Raw genomic sequence first — 23,493 nt, forward strand, 5'->3', positions numbered from 1 at the left:
CTGTAAACATGAAAAAGGAAACTTTTAGTTTTGATCTGAAATTAAAACTTGATATTATGTAGTACATAGAAAATGCATTTGTACTTTTTGATTTGCAGATAGTCTCTGTATTGGGGCAAATTTGCTTTAATAGAGCTCTAGAAGGCAAAGGCTGGTGCTAGGCCACCAGAGGGTGTCTGTGTTGTGTTGCCTCAAAGCCAGCAAGGGGAAGACAGAACAGTATTTTGTTGTGTGACTATCCATGTACCCACTTTTCTCTCAGCGCTAGTTTTACCTCCTTTACCTCCAACCAAACCAAACCAAACCAAACCACCCATGCAGGTGGCACAGTTTTGTGAAACCCCTAGATCTGAAAACCAAGTATAGTTAAGCAATGTTTTCCTTTGTAAACTCACTCCCTGCTAAGTCTGAAGTGAGCAGAAAAAGCAGATGGATGTTAAAATCTGATGAGAAGAAACTGAGGATCAGATGGTTGAGTTTGCTGACTAAAGCTACCAAGTAAGAAATACTGCCTGTGTTTCAGTGGTCGCTGAGGTAATGGTCTGTTACCCTCTGAAGGATTCCAGGCAAATCTAGGGGCTGAGGAATAAGACAGCAAGATCATGAACTAGAAATGGAAACTGCAAACAGTGGGGCTCATTTCACAGAGACCTAGGCCCAGAGCGAGTTCTGGAAACCAGAATATTTCAATTCTTCCAGTCAAAACATCCCCACAGGGGCTGCACGAATCTCTCCTCAACATAGTGCCTCTGCCCTTGGGAAGAGAAAGGCTCTCAACTCGAATTTGAGATTTGAGCTTCTCCTTCCCAATGCTGCTTTTTTAGAGCTGAATCTTGTTCACAGATCCTAACTTTATTACGATGGCTTTCCTTGGCATGCTACTTCAGGGATTCATCTCATACCCCAAACCACTAGAATGAATGACAGAAATAGAGAACAATTTTTTTTGGGGGGGTGGGTGGATTCTTGCTCTGTCACCCAGGCTGGAGTGCAGTGGCGTGATTTCAGCTCACTGCAACCTCCACCTCCTGAGTTCAAGCAATTCTCCTGCCTCAGGCTCCCAAGTAGCTGGGATTACAGGTATGCGCCATCACGCCTGGCTAATTTTTGTATTTTTAGTAGAGACAGGGTTTCACCATATTGGTCAGGCTGGTCTTGAACGCCTGACCTCGTGATCTGCCCATCTCAGCCTCCCAAAGTGCTGGGATTACAGCCGTGAGCCACCGTGCCCGGCTGAAAACAATGTTTAAATGATATTTTAAGGAGTGAGACTTGGGGTTAAAATCACGCCTTCTTGGCCAGGCGCAGTGGCTCATGCCTGTAATCCCAGCACTTGTGGAGGTTGAGATTGGAGTATCACTTGAGGTCAGGAGTTTGAGACCAGCCTGGCCAATATGGTAAAACTCTGTCTCTACAAAAAATACAAAAAGTAGGTGGGTGTGGTGGCAGGCGCCTGTAGTCCCTGCTACTTGGGAGAGTAAGGCAGGAGAATCCCTTGAAGCCAGGAGGCAGAGGTTGCAGTGAGCAGAGATTGTTGTCACTGCACTCCAGCCTGGGTGACAAAGTCAGACTCTGTTTCAAAAAAAAAAAAAAAAAAAATCACTCCTTCTAGCATGATCAATTGAAAATAGTCCAGTGGGATTTTCCATGGAAACAGCACAATTTTTATAAAAACACTTTAAACAAAACCTCTTCTGAATCAGAGTGTTTGCAAAAGTTACCACTACTTCTCAAAATAGTTTTAAAAGGTTCTCTGGCAGCTTTGGTTGGCTAACGATAAAGCCATTTTCCCTCCATCCTTGGGTGAGTAGAAGTAATATCATCCTTATGCTTAGAGAGTACTTTAGTAAGGGCATACACAGAATCACAACTCAAGTGGAACAGGAGGGGGCAGCTAAGGGCATGGCTATGGCAGAAGAGGGACTTTCAGGCCTCTGATATGAGGCTCAAATAAAACTCCCCTGCACCCTGCTGTTCAGGCCCGTTTCTCAATTTTTTAAAGGCTCCCCTGTGTTAAACCTAATTCCTCACTTTGCAAGCGGCTTCTAACCTTCAAATGGCTCTGGTTTGTGAACAAACAGACTGAAAATATATCAGAGAATCATGAATCTGCTCTAATGAATCCTTAAAAAAAAAAAAAATCAGTAAATTTTTATTTTTTTTTGAGACAGAATTTTACTCGTCACCTGGGCTGGAGTGCAATGGCGTGATCTCGGCTCACTGCAATCTCCGCCTCCTGGGTTTAAGCAATTCTCCTGCCTTAGCTTCTGAGTAGCTGGGATGACAGCCATGTGCCACGACACCCAGCTAATTTTATAGTTTTAGTAGAGATGGGACTTCACTGTGTTGCCCAAGCTGGTCTTGAACTCCTGAGCTCAAGGGATTCTCCTGTCTCGGCCTTACAAAGTGCTGGGATTACAGGCCTTAGTCACTGCCCCCAGCCTAAGAGCCATGTCTTAAATCTGGGCAATACTCCTATATTCCTATCCCTTTCCTCCACCAAACATGTACACAAGTGTATTCATGTAGCACCAAAACATATAGAAAGTATTCAGTAAAAACTTACTAATTTTTTTTGGCCAGGTGCTGTGGCTCACGCTTGTAATCCCAGCACTTTGGGAGGCCGAGGTGGATCACCTGAGGTCAGGAGTTCGAGACCAACCTGACCAACGTGGTAAAACCCTGTCTTTACTAAGAATACAGAAATTAGCCAGACATAGTCGCGCATGCCTGTAATCCCAGCTACTCTGGAGGCTGAGGCAGGAGAATTGCTTGAATCCAGGAGGCGGAGGTTGCAGTGAGTTGAGATTGGGCCATTGTACTCCAGCATGGGCAACAAGAGCAAAACTCCACTTCAAAAAAAAAAAAAAAAAAAAAAAAGCCAGGTACAGTGGCTCACGCCTGTAATCCCAGCACTTTGGGAGGCTGAGGTGGGAGGATCACATGAGGCCAGGAGTTTGATTGAGACCAGCCTGGCCAACATGGCGAAACCCCGTCTCTATAAAAAAAATAGAGAGAGAAAAAAAGAAAACATGGCTCTTGGCTGTAGAGAATTAAGATATTTTTTCTTTTCTTTTCTTTTCTTTTTTGCGGGGGCGGGGGTATGATGTCTCGCTTTGTCACCCAGGCTGGAGTGCAGTGGTGTGATTTTGGCTCACTACAACCTCTATCTCCCAGGTTCATGTGATTCTCCTGCCGCAGCCCCCCAAACAGCTGGGATTACAGGTGCCTGCCACCATACCCGCCTAATTTTTTTGTATTTTTAGCAGAGGCAGGGTTTCGCCATGTTGGCCAGGCTGGTCTTGAACTCCTGACCTCATGAACCACTGGCCTTGTGATCCACTGGCCTCGGCCTCCCAAAGTGCTGGGATTACAGGTGTGAGCTACTATGCCTGGCCTCTTTTTCTTTCTTTCTTTCTTTTTTTTGAGACAGGGTCTCCTTTTGTCGCTCAGGCTGGAGTGCAGTGGCTCGACCTTGGCTCACTGCAGTCCCTGCCTCCCAGGCTCAAGTGATCCTCCCGCCTCAGCCTCCCAAGTAGCTGGGACTACAGGTGTACACCATCGCCCTAACTAATTTCCATAGTTTTTGTAGAGACAGGGTTTCACTATGTTGCCCAGGCTGTTTTTTTGTTTTTGTTTTTGTTTTTGACGTGGAGTCTTACTCTGTCACCCAGTCTGGATGCAGTGGTGCAATTTTGGCTCACTGCAACCTCTGACTCCCAGGTTCAAGCGATTCTCCTGCTTCAGCCTCCCTAATAGCTAGGATTACAGGTGCACACCACCCTGCCCGGCTAACTTTTGTATTTTTAGTAGAGATGAGGTTTCACCATGTTGACCAGGATGGTCTTGAACTCCTGACCTCAAGTGATCTGCCCACCTCAGCCTCCCAAAGTGCGGGGATTACAGGTGTGAGCCACCAAACTTGGCTGTTTTCTTTTTTTTTTTTTGAGACGGAGTTTCGCCCTTGTTACCCAGGCTGGAGTGCAATGGCGCGAACTCGGCTCACCGCAACCTCCGCCTGCTGGGTTCAGGCAATTCTCCTGCCTCAGCCTCCTGAGTAGCTGGGATTACAGGCACGCGCCACCATGCCCGGCTAATGTTTTGTATTTTTAGTAGAGACGGGGTTTCACCATGTTGACCAGGATGGTCTCGATCTCTCGACCTCGTGATCCACCCGCCTCGGCCTCCCAAAGTGCTGGGATTACAGGCGTGAGCCACCGCGCCCGGCCTGTTTTCTTGTTTTCTTTTAAAAGACAGTCTTGGCCGGGCGCGGTGGCTCAAGCCTGTAATCCCAGCACTTTGGGAGGCCGAGGCGGATGGATCACGAGGTCAAGAGATCGAGACCATCCTGGTCAACATGGTGAAACCCCGTCTCTACTAATGGTGCAAAAAATTAGCCGAGCATGGTGGCGCGTGCCTGTAATCCCAGCTACTCCGGAGGCTGAGGCAGAAGAATTGCCTGAACCCAGGAGGCGGAGGTTGCGGTGAGCCGAGATCGCGCCATTGCACTCCAGCCTGGGTAACAAGGGCGAAACTCCGTCTCAAAAAAAAAAAAAAAAAAAAAAAGTTAAAAAAAAAAAAAAAGACAGTCTTGCTCTGTCATCCAGGCTAGAGTGCAGTGGCATGATCATAGCTCACTGAAACCTTGAACTCCTAGGCTCAAGCAATCTTTGTCTCAGCCTCCCGCGTTGCTAGGACTACAGGTGTGTACCACCATGCTCAGCTAATTGTATGTATGAATGATGTATTTATTTTTAGATACAAGGTCTCACTCTGTCACCCACACTGGAGTGCAGTGTTGTGATCATAGCTATATATGTATGTATGAATATATGTATTTATTTTTAAATACAGGGTCTTACTCTGTAGTCACCCAGGCTAGAGGCAGTGGCATCATCATAGCTCACTGAAGCCTTGACCTCTTCAACACAAGTGATCTCCTACCTCAGCCTCCTGAGTGGCTGGAGTACAGGCAAGCGGCACCATGCCTACCTAATTTTTTTTTGTAGCGAGGGGGGTGCCTCTTCATGTTGCCCAGGCTGGTCTTGGACTCCTGGCCTCAAGCGATCCTCTTGCCTCTGCTTCCTCAAATGCTGGGATTGGAGGCATAAGTCATTGTACCTGGCCTGAGGCTAATTTTTTAAAAATTTTGTTAAGATGGGTCTCATGTTGCTCAGGGGTGGCCTTGAACTCCTGGCCTCAAGCAGTCCTCCTGCCTGTGCCTCTCAAAGCACTGGGATTACAGGTGTGAGCCACTGTGTCACTAGGCCACAGAGATGTTTTCTTTTTTCTTCTTTATTCTTTTTTAGAGACAAGGTCTTGCTTTGTCACCTAGGCTGGAATGCAGTGGGGTGATCGTAGCTCACTGTAACCGTAAACTCCTGGGCTCAAGTAATTCTCCTGCCTCAGATTCCCAAGTAGCTGGGACTAAATGCATGTGCCACCACACCTGGTTAATTTTAAATTTTTTTGTAGAGATGGGGTCTTGCTATGTTTCCCAGGCTAACTCCTGGGCTCAAGTGATTATCCCACCTTGACCTCTTGAGTACTGGGATTACAGGTGTCAGTCACAGTGCTCAGCTGATAATGCTTTCTAGTTGAGGAAATAAAACTAATATATGTAGAAAGCATCATAGTGTACAAAAACACTATGATGTGGCATGGTGGCTCACACCTCCCAGATCTTTGGAAGGCTGATGGGGGGAGGGTTGCCTGAGGCCAGGAGTTCAAGACCCAACTTGGGGAACAAAGCTAGAACCCATCTTTACAAAAAATAAAATACTTAGCTGGGTGTGGTGGTGCACATCTGTAGTCCCAGCTACTGGGGAGGGTGAGGTGGGAGGATGGCTTGAGTGCAAGAGTTTGAGGCTGCAGTGAGCTGTGATCACACCACTGTGCTCCAGCCTGGGCAACAGAACAAGTCTCTGTCTCCAAAAAATACCCCCCAAAACAAGAAACAAATTAAAACTTGGGTGAATGCCATGGTGCTAGGTTATGAAAAGCCTGAAAATCCAGCCTTTGTCTTTGTTTGTTTGTTTGTTTTGAGACAGAGTTTCTCTCTTGTTGCCCAGACTGGAGGGCAATGGCACAATCTCAGCTCACCACAACCTCCACCTCCCGAGCTCAAGCAATTCTCCTACCTCAACCTCCCAAGTATCTGAGGTTATAGGTGTGCACCACCATGCCTGGCTAATTTTGTATTTTGCATGTTTTTTTTTTTTTTTTTTTTTTTTTTTGAGATGGAGTCTTGCTCTGTTGCCCAGTCTGGAGTGCAGTGGTACAATCTCAGCTCACTGCAACCTCCACCTCTCAGGTTTAAGCGATTCTCCTACCTTAGCCTCCCAAGGAGGCCAGGCTTGTCTTGAACTCCTTACCTCGTGTGATCCGCCCGCCTCAACCTCCCAAGTGCTGGGATTACAGGTATGAGCCACTGAGCCTGGCTAATTTTGTATTTTTAGTAGAGATGGGGTTTCCCCATGTTGGTCAGGCTGGTCTTGAACTTCTGACCTCTGGTGATCCACCTGCCTTGGCCTCCCAAAGTGCTGAGATTACAGGTATGAGCCACTGTGTCTGGCCTTAAATAGTCTTAAAGTAAGAGAAAAGGGCCTGGTGTTGTGGTTTAGGCTTATAATCCCAGCACTTTGGGAGGCCAAAGAGGGTGGATCATTTGAGGAGTTCAAGACCAGCCTGGCCAACATGGTGAAACCCTGTCTCTATTAAAAATACAAAAATTAGCTGGTGGTAGTGGCGTGCACCTGTAATCCCAGCTACTCAGGAGGCTGGGGCAGAAGAATCACTTGAGCCTGAGAGGTGGAAGTTGCATGAGCCAAGATCATGCCACTGCACTTCAGTCTGGGCGACAGAATGAGACCCTGTTTCAAAAAATAAATAAATAAAAATAAATAAAGAAATAACAGGAAGGTAATGATAGATTTTGACTAGAAGAGAAGAATTTAAGGAAGACCGGCTTTTCAATAGTATGTATACAACATGGATTAGAATGAGAGACTAATCAAGGAGGCCAGCTAGGAGACTTTGGAGGAATCTAAGCATAAAGAATGTGATGGTAGGGACAACAGAAAGGAATAAAACAAAAAGAATCTGAAGAATAAAACAACCAAGATTTTAAGAATACTGATATTAATAAATAATAAAGGAGAAAGAGCTGGTTTAGAAGACAAGGAGGTAAGTTCAGTCATTGACATAAAGATGTGAATGACAGCCAAGTAAAAATGTTCACGTAAGGGGTTGGAATACATGACATACCAGGTCTTAACTGGAGATGTAAGAATTACCAGTGTAGATATATGATAGCTGAAGTCATGTGCAACAAGATGAGCATTCCAGAACTGAGAGCAAAGAGTAACAGAAGAACACATTTTCTCCTTGAGAGTGTCCTGGAGCAACTTCCTTACCACCCCTGGAGACTTGGAGTAGACCCTTCCACCAATTTGGAATAATCTCTCCAACTTTATAAACTTGCCCCAAACGTACCTCTCAAATAAACCTCCTCTGATTAATTCTACTTAATATTAACTCGTTTAGTGTTCATATAGTTTGTAGTGCTAACTTATACTTGTCTGCAAATACTACGATTTTATGAATATATGCCCTGAATTAATTATGTCTTACTATATGTATACCCGATCCACTATTCCCTAAGATCTCGCCCAGCTTTTCCTTTTGTTTTTAGAGTCAGGGTCTTGCTTTGTGGTCCAGACTGAAGTGCAGTAGCTCGATAATAGTAACCTCATACTCCTGGGCTCAAGCAATCTTCCTATCTCAGCCTCCCAAGTAGCTAAGACTATAGGCATGCAGCTAATTTTTAAACATTTTTGTAGAGGTCTCCCTATGTTGCTCAGGCTGGTCTTGAACTTGCAGCCTCAAGTGATCCTCCTGCCTTGGCCTCCCAGAACACTGATCCCAGTGTTCAGGCATGAGCCACCACACCTGACCTTCCCCCAGGTTTTCTTAAGGATCACTAATGACAATGCTCCCATTTATGTCCTTTTCCTAAGGATTACAAATCTATAAGCTCCTGGCAAATGTGCCTGGTGTACACAGTAGATATGAAATAAATACTTGCAGAATTAATGACGAATAGGAGGTCTGTAAGGGCAAGTGGCAAGTCCCTTTCATCATGTATAGAAGTATGACAAGGAAGTTCTGTCTCTCCTTTTCCAAGTCTGTGAAAGCATTTTGGCTAGTAATACTTACAGAAACTCTGTCTTATCTGGGTTATAAAGCAATAACTACCAACTAAATACCTTAGAAATTAAATATCGAGTTAAGCTTGCCTAAATTGAGCTAAATCAGAACCGCTCATGGATCAAAAGAAAAAGCTCACTTTGGTTTCTATATCTGTCTAGCTGAAAATGGTGCAGCAGAATTGCTGCCTGGTTTGAGAGCAGTTGCTAAGAGGGCTCCCTTGAGAATGGCATATGTAAGCAAGACAGTATCTACAACAACTGCTGAGAGGTTCCAGGTCACCCAAATTGGCTTAGAAAAGTCCCACTGACTAAATGTCTTGTTTGAGCTTTGGAAATGCTCCCTCAATGGTGTCTGGGTTCACAAGGGAAGTTGAATTTATGAACTGACAATCTGCCTGCTGGAGGAAAACTGACACCCAGTGGAAGAGAAGCAGTCAGGCTGGCTTGGCTTTTTTGCATTCTTTTGTTCACCCCTTCACTGTGGGTAGGGAAAAATGTCAAAGGCATCTTTTGTCTGTAAATCTTTCAAAGTCTTAATAAATAGAAAGTAAGAAGGTAATAGACCGAAAAAAGCTAAGACGAAACCTCAACACACCTACCCTCAAAAACCACAGAACACAATCTTGTTACTAAAAACAGAGTAGAGGGTACAACAGAAACTTGGGAGCTCTTAGTGTTCCTTTTTCCTGATTAAATGCAGATCACATAAGGGCTCTTAATGGGAGAAGGGGAGTATAGCTCCCAGTACATCTGGTCTCTGGTATTAATCTTAACTGTCTGGTGATACCAAGGCACGTGGCTTTTGGGGCAGCAAATACCTGCAATGATGACTGAATCAGTTCGAGCTGGGCCAAATTTCAATGTCATCTCATGCTTGTGTTTATGAACTGCCAGGTGGTCCTCATTTGTAAATCTCTGAAATGAAACAGAAATGGAGATGTGAAAAAACAAAAACCAAAACCCAATTCAGTGCCCTTTTAAAATGTCCTACCAAACATCCTGCAATGAGGTTGGTCCCTGGAAAGAACTGGAGAGGGAGAAAAAACTAGAAGAGGAGAAGGCATGGAGAAAAAAAGGCACTAGAAGGCTGGGAGAAGAGGAGAGGGGGAAGACCACACCACCAACTGCTCTGTAATATCAGGTCCAAACAACAGAAGTGGACAGATTGTTGGTGAAGTGGGGTCCAAGTAGGAGGCTCCAAATGAAAAAAGCATTAAGGCACACTCGTATTGAACAAGGGGAAAACAATTTTTAATAATAATAATAAAGAGAGAAGGGAAGGGCTGGGCATTCGTTGCCCATCACAAAAATAGGAAATTGAGAATGAAGCTCTCCATGGTAGGGCTGAATTGGACTCTTTTATGAGGGGGCTAAGAGGGAGATAAATTATGCAGGATTAGGAGAACCATTTAACTTCTTGGCCCCTACAGTGCTGCAGCAGGCGCCGGCATGGCTATTTGGCTCAGAGTTTTAATGAGCCAGGATGGAGCTGTAGAGGACCAAGGCCCAATGGCCAGCAATAATGGCACAAACCAGCCCCATCGGCCAAATGCTGTCTCCCCTCGTCGGGCAGCCCGCCTGGGCTCCATCAGCCATAAAAAGGCCAGTACAATACTGATGACTATATAATGGTAGAATAAAAATGCCAGCAAAAAATATTTTTTTAAGGGTAGGGAGGAGCCTGTAGGCAGGAAGAGGGAAGAGAAAAGGAGATGTATGGAGATTTTATTTGTTTGGGATTTGGGTGAAAGGACAATGAAGAAAAGTGGGCTATGTCTATCCAGTTTATATCTAAGTAAAATAGGGTTACTGGACAATAATTTATGCTCCCATCCCTTCTTAAAAGGGGTAGAGTGAAGGGAACAGATGAACAGCAGTAATACAAAAGAATAATATTCTCAAAATCCCTTTGAGGCTCCTGGCCATATTCCTTCATTAAACATGCCTGCAACACAGTAACGGCCTGGATGCTGCAGTTTTCCACAGCTCTTTCACAGTGAGTCTCTGAAACATGATTCTATTTTTCTTTCTGCTTCTAAAAATGGTGATTGGTTAGTCCCCTCTTTTTACTTTCTTCATCAGGTATATACTTCCCACCAAATCCTACACCTTCTTTTCCACAGTTCTTGACTGCAAACCAAATACACAGGAGTTGGCCCCACCTCGCTCCTACCCATCAGGAAAGCAACACTGAACTGTTTCTACTTTATTTCACCTGAAAGTAGCTATTCCCTGAATTTACAACTAAAGCCAGCTTAAGATCCAAAATCCTAGGCTGGGTGCAATGGCTCATGCCTGTAATTGCAGCAGTTTGGGAGGCTGAGGTGGACAGCTTGCTTGAGCCCAGGAGTTCAAGACTTACTGGGGATTGTTGCAAAACCCCATTTCTATTAAAAAAAATGATTTATATTTATTTATTTATTTGCTTTTCAGACAGAGTCTTGCTCTGTTGCCCAAGCTGGAGTGCAGTGGCGTGATCTCAGCTTACTGCAACCTCTGCCACCCAGGTTCAAACAGTTCTCCTGTCCCAGCCTCCCGAGTAGCTGGGACTACAGGCGCATGCCACCAGGTCTGGCTAATTTTTGTATTTTTAGAATAGAGATGGGGTTTCACCATATTGGTCAGGCTGATCTTGAACTCTTGACCTCAGGTGATTCACCTGCCTCGGCTTCCCAAAGTGCTGGGATTACAGGCGTGAGCCACTGCGCCCAGCCACAAAACATTTTTAAACTAGCTGGGTGTGGTGATGCTCACCTGTAGTTCCAGCTACTCAAGAGGCTAAGGTGGGGGGACCACTTGAGCCCAGGAGGTCAAGGCTGCAGTGAGCTGTGATTACACCGTTGTAGTCCAGTGAGACTCTTTCTCAAAAAAGAGGGTTGGGCGTGGTGGCTCATGCCTGTAATCCCAGCACTTTGGAAGGCCTAGGTGGGGGCAGATCACTTGAGGTAAGGAGTTCGAGACCAGCATGGCCAACAACATAGTGAAACCCCATCTCTACTAAACACACAAAAATTAGCTGGGTATGGTGGTGGGCGCCTGTAATCCCAGTTGCTTGGGAGACTGAGGCAAGGGAATTGCTTGAACCCAGGAGGTAGAGTTTGCAGTGAGTTGAGATCCCACTACTGAGCTCTAGCATGGGTGACAGAGCAAGACCTTGTCTCATAAAAAAATACAGTCTCAGTGGTTTCTGATTGATCTAGGACAAAACTGAATAAAATGTGGGAAAATGTAGCCAAAAACATTACTTTTCTCTATTATTGGTAAACTCTAGGCACCAACTTTTTCAGTTATAGATGTTTCCATAAGAAAATTGGCTGGTCATGATGGCTCATGCTTGTTGTAATCCCAGCACTTTTGGTAGGCTGAGGCAGGTGGATCACTGAGGTCAGGAGTTCGAGACCAGCCTAGACAACATGGTGAAACCCCTTCTCTACTAAAAATACAGAATTAGCAGGGTATGGTGGCGCATGCCTATACTCCTAGCTACTCGGGGGGCTGAGGCAGGGGAATCACTTGAACCTGGGAGGTGGAGGTTGCAATGAGCCGAGATCGCGCCATTGCACTCCAGCCTGTGCAACAAGAGCAAAACTCCGTCTCAAATAAATAAATAAATAAATAAATAAATAAATAAATAAAAAGGAAAAGGAAAAAGAGAGAGTTGTGGGGAAGGAGGGAACAGTATATTAACCAGGCGTAAGATAAGTGTAGGCTAAACAAGTCACTGTAGAGGGTCTGGGATTGCCAGGTATTTGGTAAAAGGAAATAAGCAGAATCTAGTTTATAATGAAGAAAAAAACTAATTTTTTTTTTTTTTTTTGAGACAGAGTTTCGCTCTCGTCGCCCAGGCCGGAGTGCAATGGTGCAATCTTAGCTCACTGCAACCTCCACCTCCAGGGTTCAAGAGAGTCTCCTGCCTCAGCCTCTTTCATAGCTGGAATTACAGGCATCCACTACCACATTTGGCTAATTTTTGTATTTTTAGTAGAGACGGGGTTTCACGGTGTTGGCCAGGCTGGTCTCAAACTCCAACTCCCAACCTCAGGTGATCTGAACCTCAAACTCCCAAACCTCAAACTCCCTGCCTCAGCCTTCCAAAATGCTGGAATTATAGCATGACGTGCTGCACCTAGCCCAAAAAAATTGTTTTTTTTTTGTGACGGAGTCTTGCTCTGTTACCCAGGCTGCAGTGCAGTGGCACAATCTCGGCTCACTGCAACCTCCCCCTCCTGAGTTCAAGCAGTTCTCCTGCCTGAGCCTCCCAGTTAGCTGGGACTAGGGGCACGCGCCACCATGCACGGCTAATTTTTTTTTTTTTTTTTTTTTTTTGAGACGGAGTTTCGCTCTTGTAACCCAGGCTGGAGTGCAATGGCACAATTTTGGCTCACCGCAACCTCCGCCTCCTGGGTTCAGGCAATTCTCCTGCCTCAGCCTCCTGAGTAGCTGGGATTACAGGCACGAGCCACCATGCCCAGCTAATTTTTTGTATTTTTAGTAGAGATGGGGTTTCACCATGTTGACCAGGACGGTCTCGATCTCTTGACCTTGTGATCCACCCGCCTCGGCCTCCCAAAGTGCTGGGATTACAGTCTTGAGCCACCGCGCCTGGCTTTTTTTTTTTTTTTTTTTAAGGTAGAGATGGGGTTTTACCATACTGGCCAGGCTGGTTTTGAACTCCTGATCTCGTGATTCACTGTGCCCGGCCTAAAAAATATAATTTTAAGGGGATATGACGAGTAGTAGATTATGCAGGGCTATAAGTTTTCAAAATGTGCTTGTAATGTTGGCTGGGAGCTGTGGCTCATGCCTGTAATCTCAGAACTTTGGTAGACCAAGGCAGGTGGATCACCTGAGGTCAGGAGTTGGAGACCAGCCTAGCCAACATGGTGAAACCCTGTCTCTACTAAGAATACAAAAATTAGCCAGGCATAGTGGTGCACACCTATAATGCCAGCTACTCAAGAGGCTGAGGCAGGAGAATTGCTTGAACTCGGAGGCAGAGGTTGCAGTGAGCTGAGATCACGCCACTGCACTCCAGCCTGGGCGACAAGAGCGAAACTCTGTCTCAAAGAAAGAAAGAAAAAAAAAGTACTGATGGCCGGGCGTGGTGGCTCACGCCTGTAATCCCAGCACTTTGGGAGGCCAAGGCAGGTGGATCATGAGCTCAGGAGATTGAGACCCACTTGGCCAACACGGTGCAACCCTGTCTCATAAAAAATATATATATATATATATATATACTGATAATGTTATAACAATCTTTGTCAAAAATACGTTTATAGGTACTTAAAGGAAATTTCAAAGAGGTAGCTTGAAAAATTGTTCTGGAATCTAAAGACTAATTTTTGGCTAGGTGCAGTGGCTCATGCCTATAATATTAGCACTCTGGGAGGTCAAGTGGTTGGATCGCTTGAGGCCACTCCAGAGTACAAAACCACCTGAACAACGTAGTGAGAACCCATTTCTATTTAAAAAAAAAATGACTTTCAAGTAAGAAGGCCTCTTCAACTATCAGAAATCTAGTTTGCTCAAAAATGAGCCAGAAGAAAGATTTTAAATCTTTATCAGGTTTTGCTCTGGTTGTTCAATATGTTAACAAACAACTCCCCTCTGCTGTAACTTTGCTACATAGTCCTGACTTACCTTATTAGTCCTCTAGTCTTGTTCTTTTTTTGCTGCCTACCCCTGACCCCCAGCTTCCTCCATGCCACCCTTGAGCAATATTTTTTTTTTGAGACAGAGTCTTGCTCTGTTGCCCAGGCTGGGGTATAGTAGTGTGATCTCAGCTCACTGCCACCTCTGCCTCCTGGGTTCAGGCAATTCTCCTGCCTCAGCCTCCTGAGTAGCTGGGATTACAGGCACGCGCCACCATGCCCAGCTAATTTTTTTTTTTTTTTTTTTTTTTTTTTTTTTTTTTTGAGACGGAGTTTCGCTCTTGTTACCCAGGCTGAGTGCAATGGCGCGATCTCGGCTCACTGCAACCTCCGCCTCCTGGGTTCAGGCAATTCTCCTGCCTCAGCCTCCTGAGTAGCTGGGATTACAGGAACACGCCACCATGCCCAGCTAATTTTTTGTATTTTTAGTAGAGAGGGGGTTTCACCATGCTGACCAGGATGGTCTCGATCTCTTGACCTTGTGATCCACCCGCCTCGGCCTCCCAAAGTGCTGGGATTACAGGCATGAGCCACCGCGCCCGGCCAATTTTTTGTATTTTTAGTAGAAACGGGGTTTCACCATGTTGACCAGGATGGTCTCGATCTCTTGACCTCGTGATCCACCTGCCTCTGCCTCCCAAAGTGCTGGGATTACAGGCGTGAGCCACCGCACCCGGCTGGACTACCTTTAAGCTATTTGTTTTTCCAAATCAAAAGCTGGGGCCCAAAGAGAACTGAAAGTGGCTGGAGGGATCTCTCCCACTCAACAGAATCTCAGAGGGTTTGATAAATGTGAACACAGGAAAAATATTTCATCTTTACTTTCAGTAAACTCCAACTAAAATTTATCATTCCTAATTCATAATGGAAATCACATATATTCTCATATGATGCTGGAGTTATAAAATATCTCAAAATATTCTTTATACTCATCACTATGAAATTATGGTATTAATAGTTCCAAATCCACCACTAGAACTTATTTAATACATTAATAGAAAACCACATATATTATATATTTTTTTGTGTATATACATACATACACACACATATACATATATATATATTTTGAGATAGAATCTCACTCTGTCTCACCAGGCTGGAGTGTAGTGGCGCAGTATCAGCTTACTGCAACCTCTGCCTTCCAAGTTCAAGTGATTCTCCTGCCTCAGTCTCCCAAGCAGCTAGGACTATAGGTGCCTGCCACCAGGCCCAGCTAATTTTTGTATTTTTGGTAGATAAAAAAATTTTGTATTTTTAGTAGTTTCACCATGTTGGCCAGGCTGGTCTTGAACTCCTGACCTCAAGTGATCCACCTGCCTCGGGCGCCCAAAGTGCTGGAATTACAGGCGTGAGTCACTGTGCCCAGCCTTTTTTTTTCATGTGTTTTTGAAAACCATATTATAACATCATCAATTTCCTTTGTAATCCTATGTATTTCATGAATTTTACAACATTACTCTAGGCTGGGCACAGTGGTGCCTGTGAGGCAACAGGCCTCACAGGAGTTTGAGACCGGCCAGGGCAACATGGCGAAACCTATTTCTAATACCATTCTTATATGCCTAGGCGCAGAATAAAAGTTTACTGAAGCTTTATGTCTAAGTGATTGCCAAGTCGGGTGTAGTGGCTAGTGCCTGTAATTCCAACACTTTGGGAGACCTAGACAGGGGGATCATGAGGTCAGGAGTTCATGACCAGCCTGGCCAACACAGTGAAACCCTGTCTCTATTAAAAATACAAAAATTAGCCGGGCATGGTGGCAGGTGCCTGTAATCCCAGCTACTCAGGAGGCCAAGGCAGAAGAATCCTTGAACCTGGGAGGCAGAGGTTGCTGTGAGCACAGATCATGCCATTGCACTCCAACCTGGGTGACAAGAGCAAGGCTCTGTCTCAAAAACAAAAGCAAAAACAAAACAAAAAATCCAAAAAACAAAGTGATTACCAATCCAGCTATTGTTTTGTTTAGTCCTCATATTTTCCCTCATTTATTAAGAGTTAACACTTCAGAAATGCTCTAGAATACTGAGTCCCAGTTGTCCTGTCCTTGACCACAACTGGGGTGAGTGAGGCTGAGCCAGGGGGCTGTGGCAGCTTGGTGCACCCTCACTCATGGCAAGGGAAGGGTGGAATGGATACCCATAAGAAAACAAGAAATTCTCTAGATTAGTAATTAACTTCATGCTTAGGAAACCATCCTTCTGAAAGCAATTTCTCAATTAAAATAGCTAAAATTATTATCAGGAGTAATTTTTAATAAGATGGGCTATCACTATGTTACCCAGGCTGTTCTTGAACTTCTGGGCTCAACTGAGTCTCCTGCCTTAGCCTCCTGAGTAGTTGGAACTACAGGTACACAACATTGTGCCTGACTAAAAATAGCTAAAATGTTATTAAATGATAAAAATTTTGAGCTGGGCTGGGAATTGTGGCTCATGCCTTAATCCCAGCACTTTGGGAGGCTGTGATGGGCAGATCACGAGGTCAGGAGTTCGAGACCAGCCTGATCAACGTGGTGAAACCCCATCTCTATTAAAAATATAAAAAATAGGCCGAGTACAGTGGCTCATGCCTATAATCCCAGCACTTTGGGAGGCCGAGGCGGGTGGATCACAAGGTCAAGAGATCGAAACCATCCTGGTCAACATGGTGAAACCCCGTCTCTACTAAAAATACAAAAAAATTTAGCTGGGCCTGGTGGCACACAGCTGTAGTCCCAGTTACTCAGGAGGCTGAGGCAGGAGAATTGCTTGAACCCAGGAGGCTGAGGTTGTGGTAAGCCAAGATTGCACTATTGCATTCCAGCCTGGGTAACAAATGTGAAACTCCATCTCAAAAAAAAAAAAAAAAAAAAAAAAAAAATAGCTGGTCGTGGTGGTGTGTGCCTATAATCCCAGTTATTCAGGAGGCTGAAGCCAAAGAATCGCTTGACTCTGGGAGGTAGAGGCTGCAGTGAGCTGAGATCATGTCACTGTACTCCAGCCTGGGCGACAGAGCAAGACTCTGTATAAAAAAAAAAAAAATTTTTTTTGACCTAAGTAAAAATATATTCTATTGAATTAAAATGGGTGAAGGGACTCCCCAAAATATTTCCTTAAGTTATTCCCTTTAAAAAAAAATCTAGTTCCCTCATTTGTTTGTTTTCTCGTTTGTTTGATACAGGCTCTTGCTCTGTCATCCAGGCTGGAGTGCAGTGGTGCGATCTCGGCTCACTGCAACCTCTGCCTTCCAGACTTAAGCAATCCTCCCACCCCAGCCTCCCGAGTAGCTGGGACTATAGGCGTGCACCACTATGTTCGGGTAATTTTTGTATTTTTTGTACAGACAGGAGCCCAGGCTTGTCTTGAACTCCTGAGCTCAAGTGATCTGCCAGCCTCATCTTCCCAAAGTGTGAGGATTACAGGCATGAGCCACCGTGCCCAGCCCCTTATTTGTTAATGCCCTTAAAGGATATTCCTTTGTTCTTTGGCTTTACCTATGTCTAAGGTTTTGGCAAATAGCTACTCATTCAGGGAACACACTCACCCTCACTGTAGGGTAAATATAATAACCATCTCTAAGGCAGCAGAAGGCTTAATACAAAATCAGGACAGTTTCTTCCCCTCCTTTATGCCAAGACTAATTTACACACCCATCTGGAGACAAAGATCATCTAGATCTGCACTGTCCACTATGGTAGCGACTAGCCACACACTGCTATTGAGTACTTGCGGTGTGGCTAGTCTGAATTAAAATGTACTGAAAATCAAAACAAACACTGGATTTCAAAGACCTAGTACAAAAAAAAAACAAAAACGTAAAATATCTTGTTAATAATTTTTATTTTGATTACATGTCAAAATGATACTATTTTGGATATATTGGGTTAAATAAAATATATTATTACAATTAGTTTCACATGTTTACTTTCACCTTTTAATGTAGCTACTAGAAAATTAAAACTTACGTATGTGGCTCACATTTGTGGTTTGCATTATATTTCTTTTGGACAGCTCTAATCTAGATAACATGCTCCAAGATCCCATGGGAATTTTAATCATGTGCCAATCTTAAATCTTTCTCCCTAAATCCATTTTCTTTAAATGCAGCTTATAGCATGTGGCAGTGGTTCTCAACCAGAGGCAACTCTGTCCCCCATGGGACATTTGACAATGGTTGGAGACGTTTTTGTCTGTCACAACTGGGAGGATGCTACTGGCCTCTAGAAGGTAGAGGCCTGAGATGCTAATAAATATTGTATGGTACACAACACAGCCTCCCAAAACAAAGAATTACATAACCCCAAATATCAGTTGTATCTGTTGAGAAATCCTGCTACAGAATAACAGGGGAAGGGAAAAAGAAATAAGAAAAAAGGCTGTTTTTTAGTTTCCTTTTCCAAACTGCCAACACATGTTTTCAGACCTGAAACTTGGAAGAAGAAAAGCAGGCAAAAAACTTCCAGCCTCGTGTTATAAAATGGCTGATGTGCTCCAGATCTGCCAATACTTAGGATAGGGAACTTAGGAGGATGGAGACAGAAGGCACTGTAATTGGGAGAACAGATTGCACGGAATTTTCATGCATTGCCTTCTTAGTAACCAAGAGATAATACAGAAGAAGCTAATCAAAACAATTTTGGCTACTTTTGATTTGTACTCCCTCATGAAGAAAAAAAAGTAGTGAGAAAGAAGATTCTTTTCATTTAAGAAATATTAAGAGGCATAAAATAGAATGTCAGGACTATGAGGAAGTCCATTTGAAAACTGATATTACTTACAGAATGGACAAGCAAAGTATAGTTCCCAATTAACTTTCCATGGGACACCTTTGGTAAAAACTCTTTCTATTTTATTTCTAGGAAGTTTTACTCTTACCTATCCTTTTGTAATAGGAGAATCTAGAATCTGTCCTCCTCACAAACTTACTAAATGAACAGAGCTAAGTAAAGAGTTAGGATGGACTGGGCGCAGTGGCTCACACCTGTAATCCTAACACTCTGGGAGGCCGAGGTGGGAGGATGGCTTGAGCCCAAAAGTTCAAGATCAGCCTGGGCAACAATGTGAGACCTTGTCTCTATTAAAAAAAAAAAAAAAAAAAAAAGGCCGGGCGCGGTGGCTCAAGCCTGTAATCCCAGCACTTTGGGAGGCCGAGGCGGGTGGATCACGAGGTCAAGAGATCGAGACCATCCTGGTCAACATGGTGAAACCCCGTCTCTACTAAAAATACAAAAAATTAGTTGGGCATGGTGGCGCGTGCCTGTAATCCCAGCTACTCAGGAGGCTGAGGCAGGAGAATTGCCTGAGCCCGGGAGGCGGAGGTTGCGGTGAGCCGAGATCGCGCCATTGCACTCCAGCCTGGGTAACAAGAGCGAAACTCCGTCTCAAAAAAAAAAAAAAAAAAAAAAAAAAAAAAGGAATGGCTTGAAGAACAAAGATGGTGGAAACTGTAAATAAGAAATAAATCTCAATGAATAAAGTCTTAAGATTTTTAAACTTTTTTCTTTTTCCTTCTGTTTTTTGAGATGGGGTCCTATTATGTTGCCCAGGCTGGTCTCAAACTCCTGGGCTCAAGCGATCGTCCTGCCTCAGCCTCCCAAAGTGGTGGGATTACAGGTATGAGCCATCATGCTTGGCCTTTTTAAGACTGCGGTATAAAATACAGAAAATGGGCTGGGTGCAGTGGCTTACACCCATAATCCCAGTACTCTGGGAGGCAGAGGTAGCGGATCACTTGAGGTCAGGAGTTTGAGACCAGCCTGGTCAACACAGTGAAACCCTATCTCTACAAGAAATATAAAAATAGCTGGACGTGGAGGTGCATGTCTGTAGTCCCAGCTACTCGGGCAGCTGAGGCAGGAGAACTGCTTGAACCTGGGAGGCAAAGGTTGCAGCGAGCCAAGATCATGCCATTGCACTCCAGCCAGGGTGACAGAGCAAGACTCCAACTCAAAAAAAAAAAAAAAACCAAAAAACAAAACACAAAAATCCTTAGTGTACATCTTAATGAATTTTTAATTTTTATATTTGCATATACCTTTGTAATCACAACCTAGTTCAAGATATGAAACATTTCAGACATCACAGAAGCCTCCCTTATATCCCCATTTTCTTAAGCTTTTAAATGAAATAATTATATAAAACAGTAGAGTACCTTGGACACAGCATATACTCAACTAGTTCCCTCCTCTTTACTTTTTTTTTTTTTTTTTTTTGAGACAGAGTTTCGCTCTTGTTACCCAGGCTGGAGTGCAATGGCGCGATCTCGGCTCACCGCAACCTCCGCCTCCTGGGTTCAAGCAATTCTCCTGCCTCAGCCTCCCGAGTAACTGGGATTACAGGCAGGCGCCACCATGCCCAGCTAATTTTTTGTATTTTTAGTAGAGACGGGGTTTCACCATGTTGACCAGGATGGTCTCGATCCCTCGACCTTGTGATCCACCCGCCTCGGCCTCCCAAAGTGCTGGCATTACAGGTTTGAGCCACCGCGCCCGGCCTCCTCTTTACTTTTTTAAATATCAAGAGAGACAGGTATTATATTAGAAAAGTAACTTTTCTTTGCAGGATAATTCTAAACAAGTTAAGGCCTAGAGATGCTGCAGTTCTTTTCCTAATCTCATTTAACCTATTCTCTACAAGTATTTTGAAATAGCAGCACTGAACAGACCTGAAATGAAGGCTCAGGGCAAATGAGACATAAGGTCAAACTAAAACTAAATGTTTGCCTTTTGATTCTGAGCCAGGCACAAACATATGGGGATTAGGAATGTTAACAGTTTCAAGCTAAATCCTTGGTAAAGCATCGTGACCAATGATATTTCTCTGCAATATGCACTCAACTCCTAGCCAGACACATTCCTGAAATGTTGCTTTTGGCCACCACAGCTCCAGTTTTCATGAGGACTTGCCTCACATTTAAAAACATTCTTAATATCCTGACCCATGATGAATTCATGTTCCTTTCCTTGTTTTAGAAGAGCAGACTGGGGGAAGGAGACAATTAGAACTCGTTAGTTATTAGAAAATGAGCCCTGAGTGCCTAAACTATGAATAAATAATATAAGAAACTGAGTTTACATTTCTGAAAAGCCATTTATACTGAAACCTAACTACCCCTTCCTCCAAAGTTTCTGGGTTTGGCAGCACTTTCTGGGCAGAATTACTTTCTTTTAATTCAGTATCTATACTTGGGCTTGTTTTTTTTTTTGTTTTGTTTTGTTTTGTTTTTGTTTTTGAGACGGAGTTTCGCTCTTGTTACCCAGGCTGGAGTGCAATGGCGCGATCTCAGCTCACCACAACCTCCGCCTCCTGGATTCAGGAATTCTCCTGCCTCAGCCTCTTGAGTAGCTGGGATTACAGGCACGCGCCACCATGCCCAGCTAATTTTTTTGTATTTTTAGTAGAGACGGGGTTTCACCATGTTGACCAGGATGGTCTCGATCTCTTGACCTTGTGATCCACACACCTCGGCCTCCCAAAGTGCTGGGATTACAGGCTTGAGCCACCACGCCCGGCCTGTTTTTTTTTTTTTTTTTTTTTTTTTTAAGAAAGGGTCTCACTCTGTAGCTCAGGCTGTAGTGTAGTGATGTGATCATAGATCACTGGAACCTCGTCTACAACCATACCACCCTGAACCTGTACCGCCTTATCAGATCACTGTAACTTCAAATTCCTGGGCTCAAGCAATCCTCCCACCTCAGCCTACCAAGTAGCTGGGACTACAGCTTTGCACCACCATGGGCTGTTTTTTTGTATACTTTAGAAATGGGGTGTTGCTATGTTGCCCAGGCTGCTCAAAAACTCTTGACCTCAAGTGATCTTCCCACCTCAGCCTTCCAAAGAGCTCAGTTTACCTGTGCCAGTATAGTTGGCCATATTTTGATGAAAGAAAATAGTATGAAAATGTCATAAAACATAGTACCACTGAACTCTAGCCTGGGCAGCAGCTTAAGACTCTGAAGACATAGAAACTTGAGAAAAACTATGAGAAGTAAGTTCTAGAATATAGTGATATTGGTGCTGAGCAGGTAAAGGAAGAAATTTTTGAACACTAATTAATCACTTCAACTGATCACATATTCTGAAAGGAGAAACTGGAAGATCTGTAAAAGTCTTGACAAGGCTTCTCACCCTCACTGCAGTGCTTCTGTTCTCAATGTAAGACATCATTTAAGTTTGGGAAAGCAGGGAAAGGGAGAAGGAAGGGATTAAATACATACTTCAAACCAAACATAACTTTCATTTCTACTTTGGTCAGTCCTAGGCTCCTGCTCTCTACTTCAAGATGTTTAGCCAATGATGGACAACAAATAAATAAATAAATAAATAAATAAATAAATAAAAAGGAAAAAAAAAAAAGATGCTGCTGTTTGCTAAGTGAGTCACACATCCTGCTTCAAATGCTTCATGGCTCTTAAATGAATCATTTCAAAGTACAAGATTGTTCAACAAATAAATACAACCAGAACAACAGTAGCTTATATGCTGCATGTGTGAGAGAGACAATTTATAGGGGACAAATAAGAACAGAAAACTTTTCAGCCGGGTGTGGTGGCTCAAGCTTGTAATCCCAGCACTTTGGGAGACCGAGGCGGGTGAATCATGAGGTCAAGAGATCGAGACCATTCTGGTCAACATGGTGAAACCCCGTCTCTACTAAAAATACAAAAAATTAGCTGGGCATGGTGGCGCGTGCCTGTAATCCCAGCTACTCCGGAGGCTGAGGCAGGAGAATTGCCTGAACCCAGGAGGCGGAGGTTGCGTTGAGCCAAGATCGCGCCATTGCACTCCAGCCTGGGTAACAAGAGTGAAACTCCGTCTCCAAAAAAAAAGAACAGAAAACTTTTCTCCAAAATACTCAGAGATAAAATGTTGTCAGAGGAATGAAGAAGGACAAACTAAATAGAGGAGGGGGTACAACACACCAAACTGTACATAGGGTAGATTCATTTGTCAATGGATTGAGGAATTTTCTGTTTTTGGAAGGTTGTTGGAGTATCTTAAAGATTCTGGCAGCTGAACAAATAAGTCCACAGTATAAAGAAAGAAAGGAATTTTGAAAGCAGAGATATTATTTGATAGTTGGTCTAGCTGCCATGTTGCTGCTAGAATGTAAGTTCCTCAGGAACAAGAATGTAAGTTCCTCTCCTTTGCTTGTTCATGGACAAATGTCAAGTACCTAGAACAGTACCTGTATACAGTAGGTGCTTAATATTTGTTGAACAAATGCCAACTAGCACGTCTCACTAAAGTGCTACAAAGCAACCTCAACCTACAAAACTTTTGCCCATGTGTGCAATGGTGGGACAATTTTCATCATCCAGATCCAAAAGGAGAGTTGGTATCTATTTTAAACACCAAGTTTTTCCTACAGAACCAGAGGCTGGGCCCAGTCAGGACCAAGAATACCCTAATGCAAGGATGCAAGAAGATCAGAGTAAGAAACAAACAGAATTTCAAAAATTGTTACAACAGAAAAAAACAAAATAGCACCAGTGGGGATTTAAATCATTAAGAAGGATTTGACTCTGGGGGTAGGGTGGGTTTGAAATCATTCCCAAAGGAGATTTTAAAAGAATGTAAAATACATTACCTTTCTGTTCTCTTGTCCTTGTTTATGATTTTATTTTCTCCTATTCTACTAACAACTTCTAC

The 23,493-nt window shown here is 43.8% G+C and overlaps 1 protein-coding gene across 6 annotated transcripts in view; it reads right to left on the reverse strand.

Moving 5' to 3' along the window:
• Window positions 1-23,493, reverse strand: part of LOC101033438 (cyclic AMP-dependent transcription factor ATF-7) — a 114,119-nt gene that overhangs the window by 30,326 nt on the left and 60,300 nt on the right. For 4 of the 6 annotated variants that reach the window (XM_074402688.1, XM_039472072.2, XM_003939239.4 and 1 more), the window contains one exon: window positions 9,029-9,125. The exons of the other annotated variants lie outside the window; for them this stretch is intronic. In XM_074402688.1, coding sequence (XP_074258789.1) covers window positions 9,029-9,077 — 49 coding nt within the window. In that variant the 5' untranslated portion in view covers window positions 9,078-9,125. The remainder of the gene's footprint in view (window positions 1-9,028; window positions 9,126-23,493) is intronic. 6 annotated transcript variants of the gene reach the window in all.

The sequence above is a fragment of the Saimiri boliviensis genome, chromosome 7 (genome assembly GCF_048565385.1).
Source record: "Saimiri boliviensis isolate mSaiBol1 chromosome 7, mSaiBol1.pri, whole genome shotgun sequence".
NCBI classification, from domain to species: Eukaryota; Metazoa; Chordata; class Mammalia; order Primates; family Cebidae; genus Saimiri; species Saimiri boliviensis.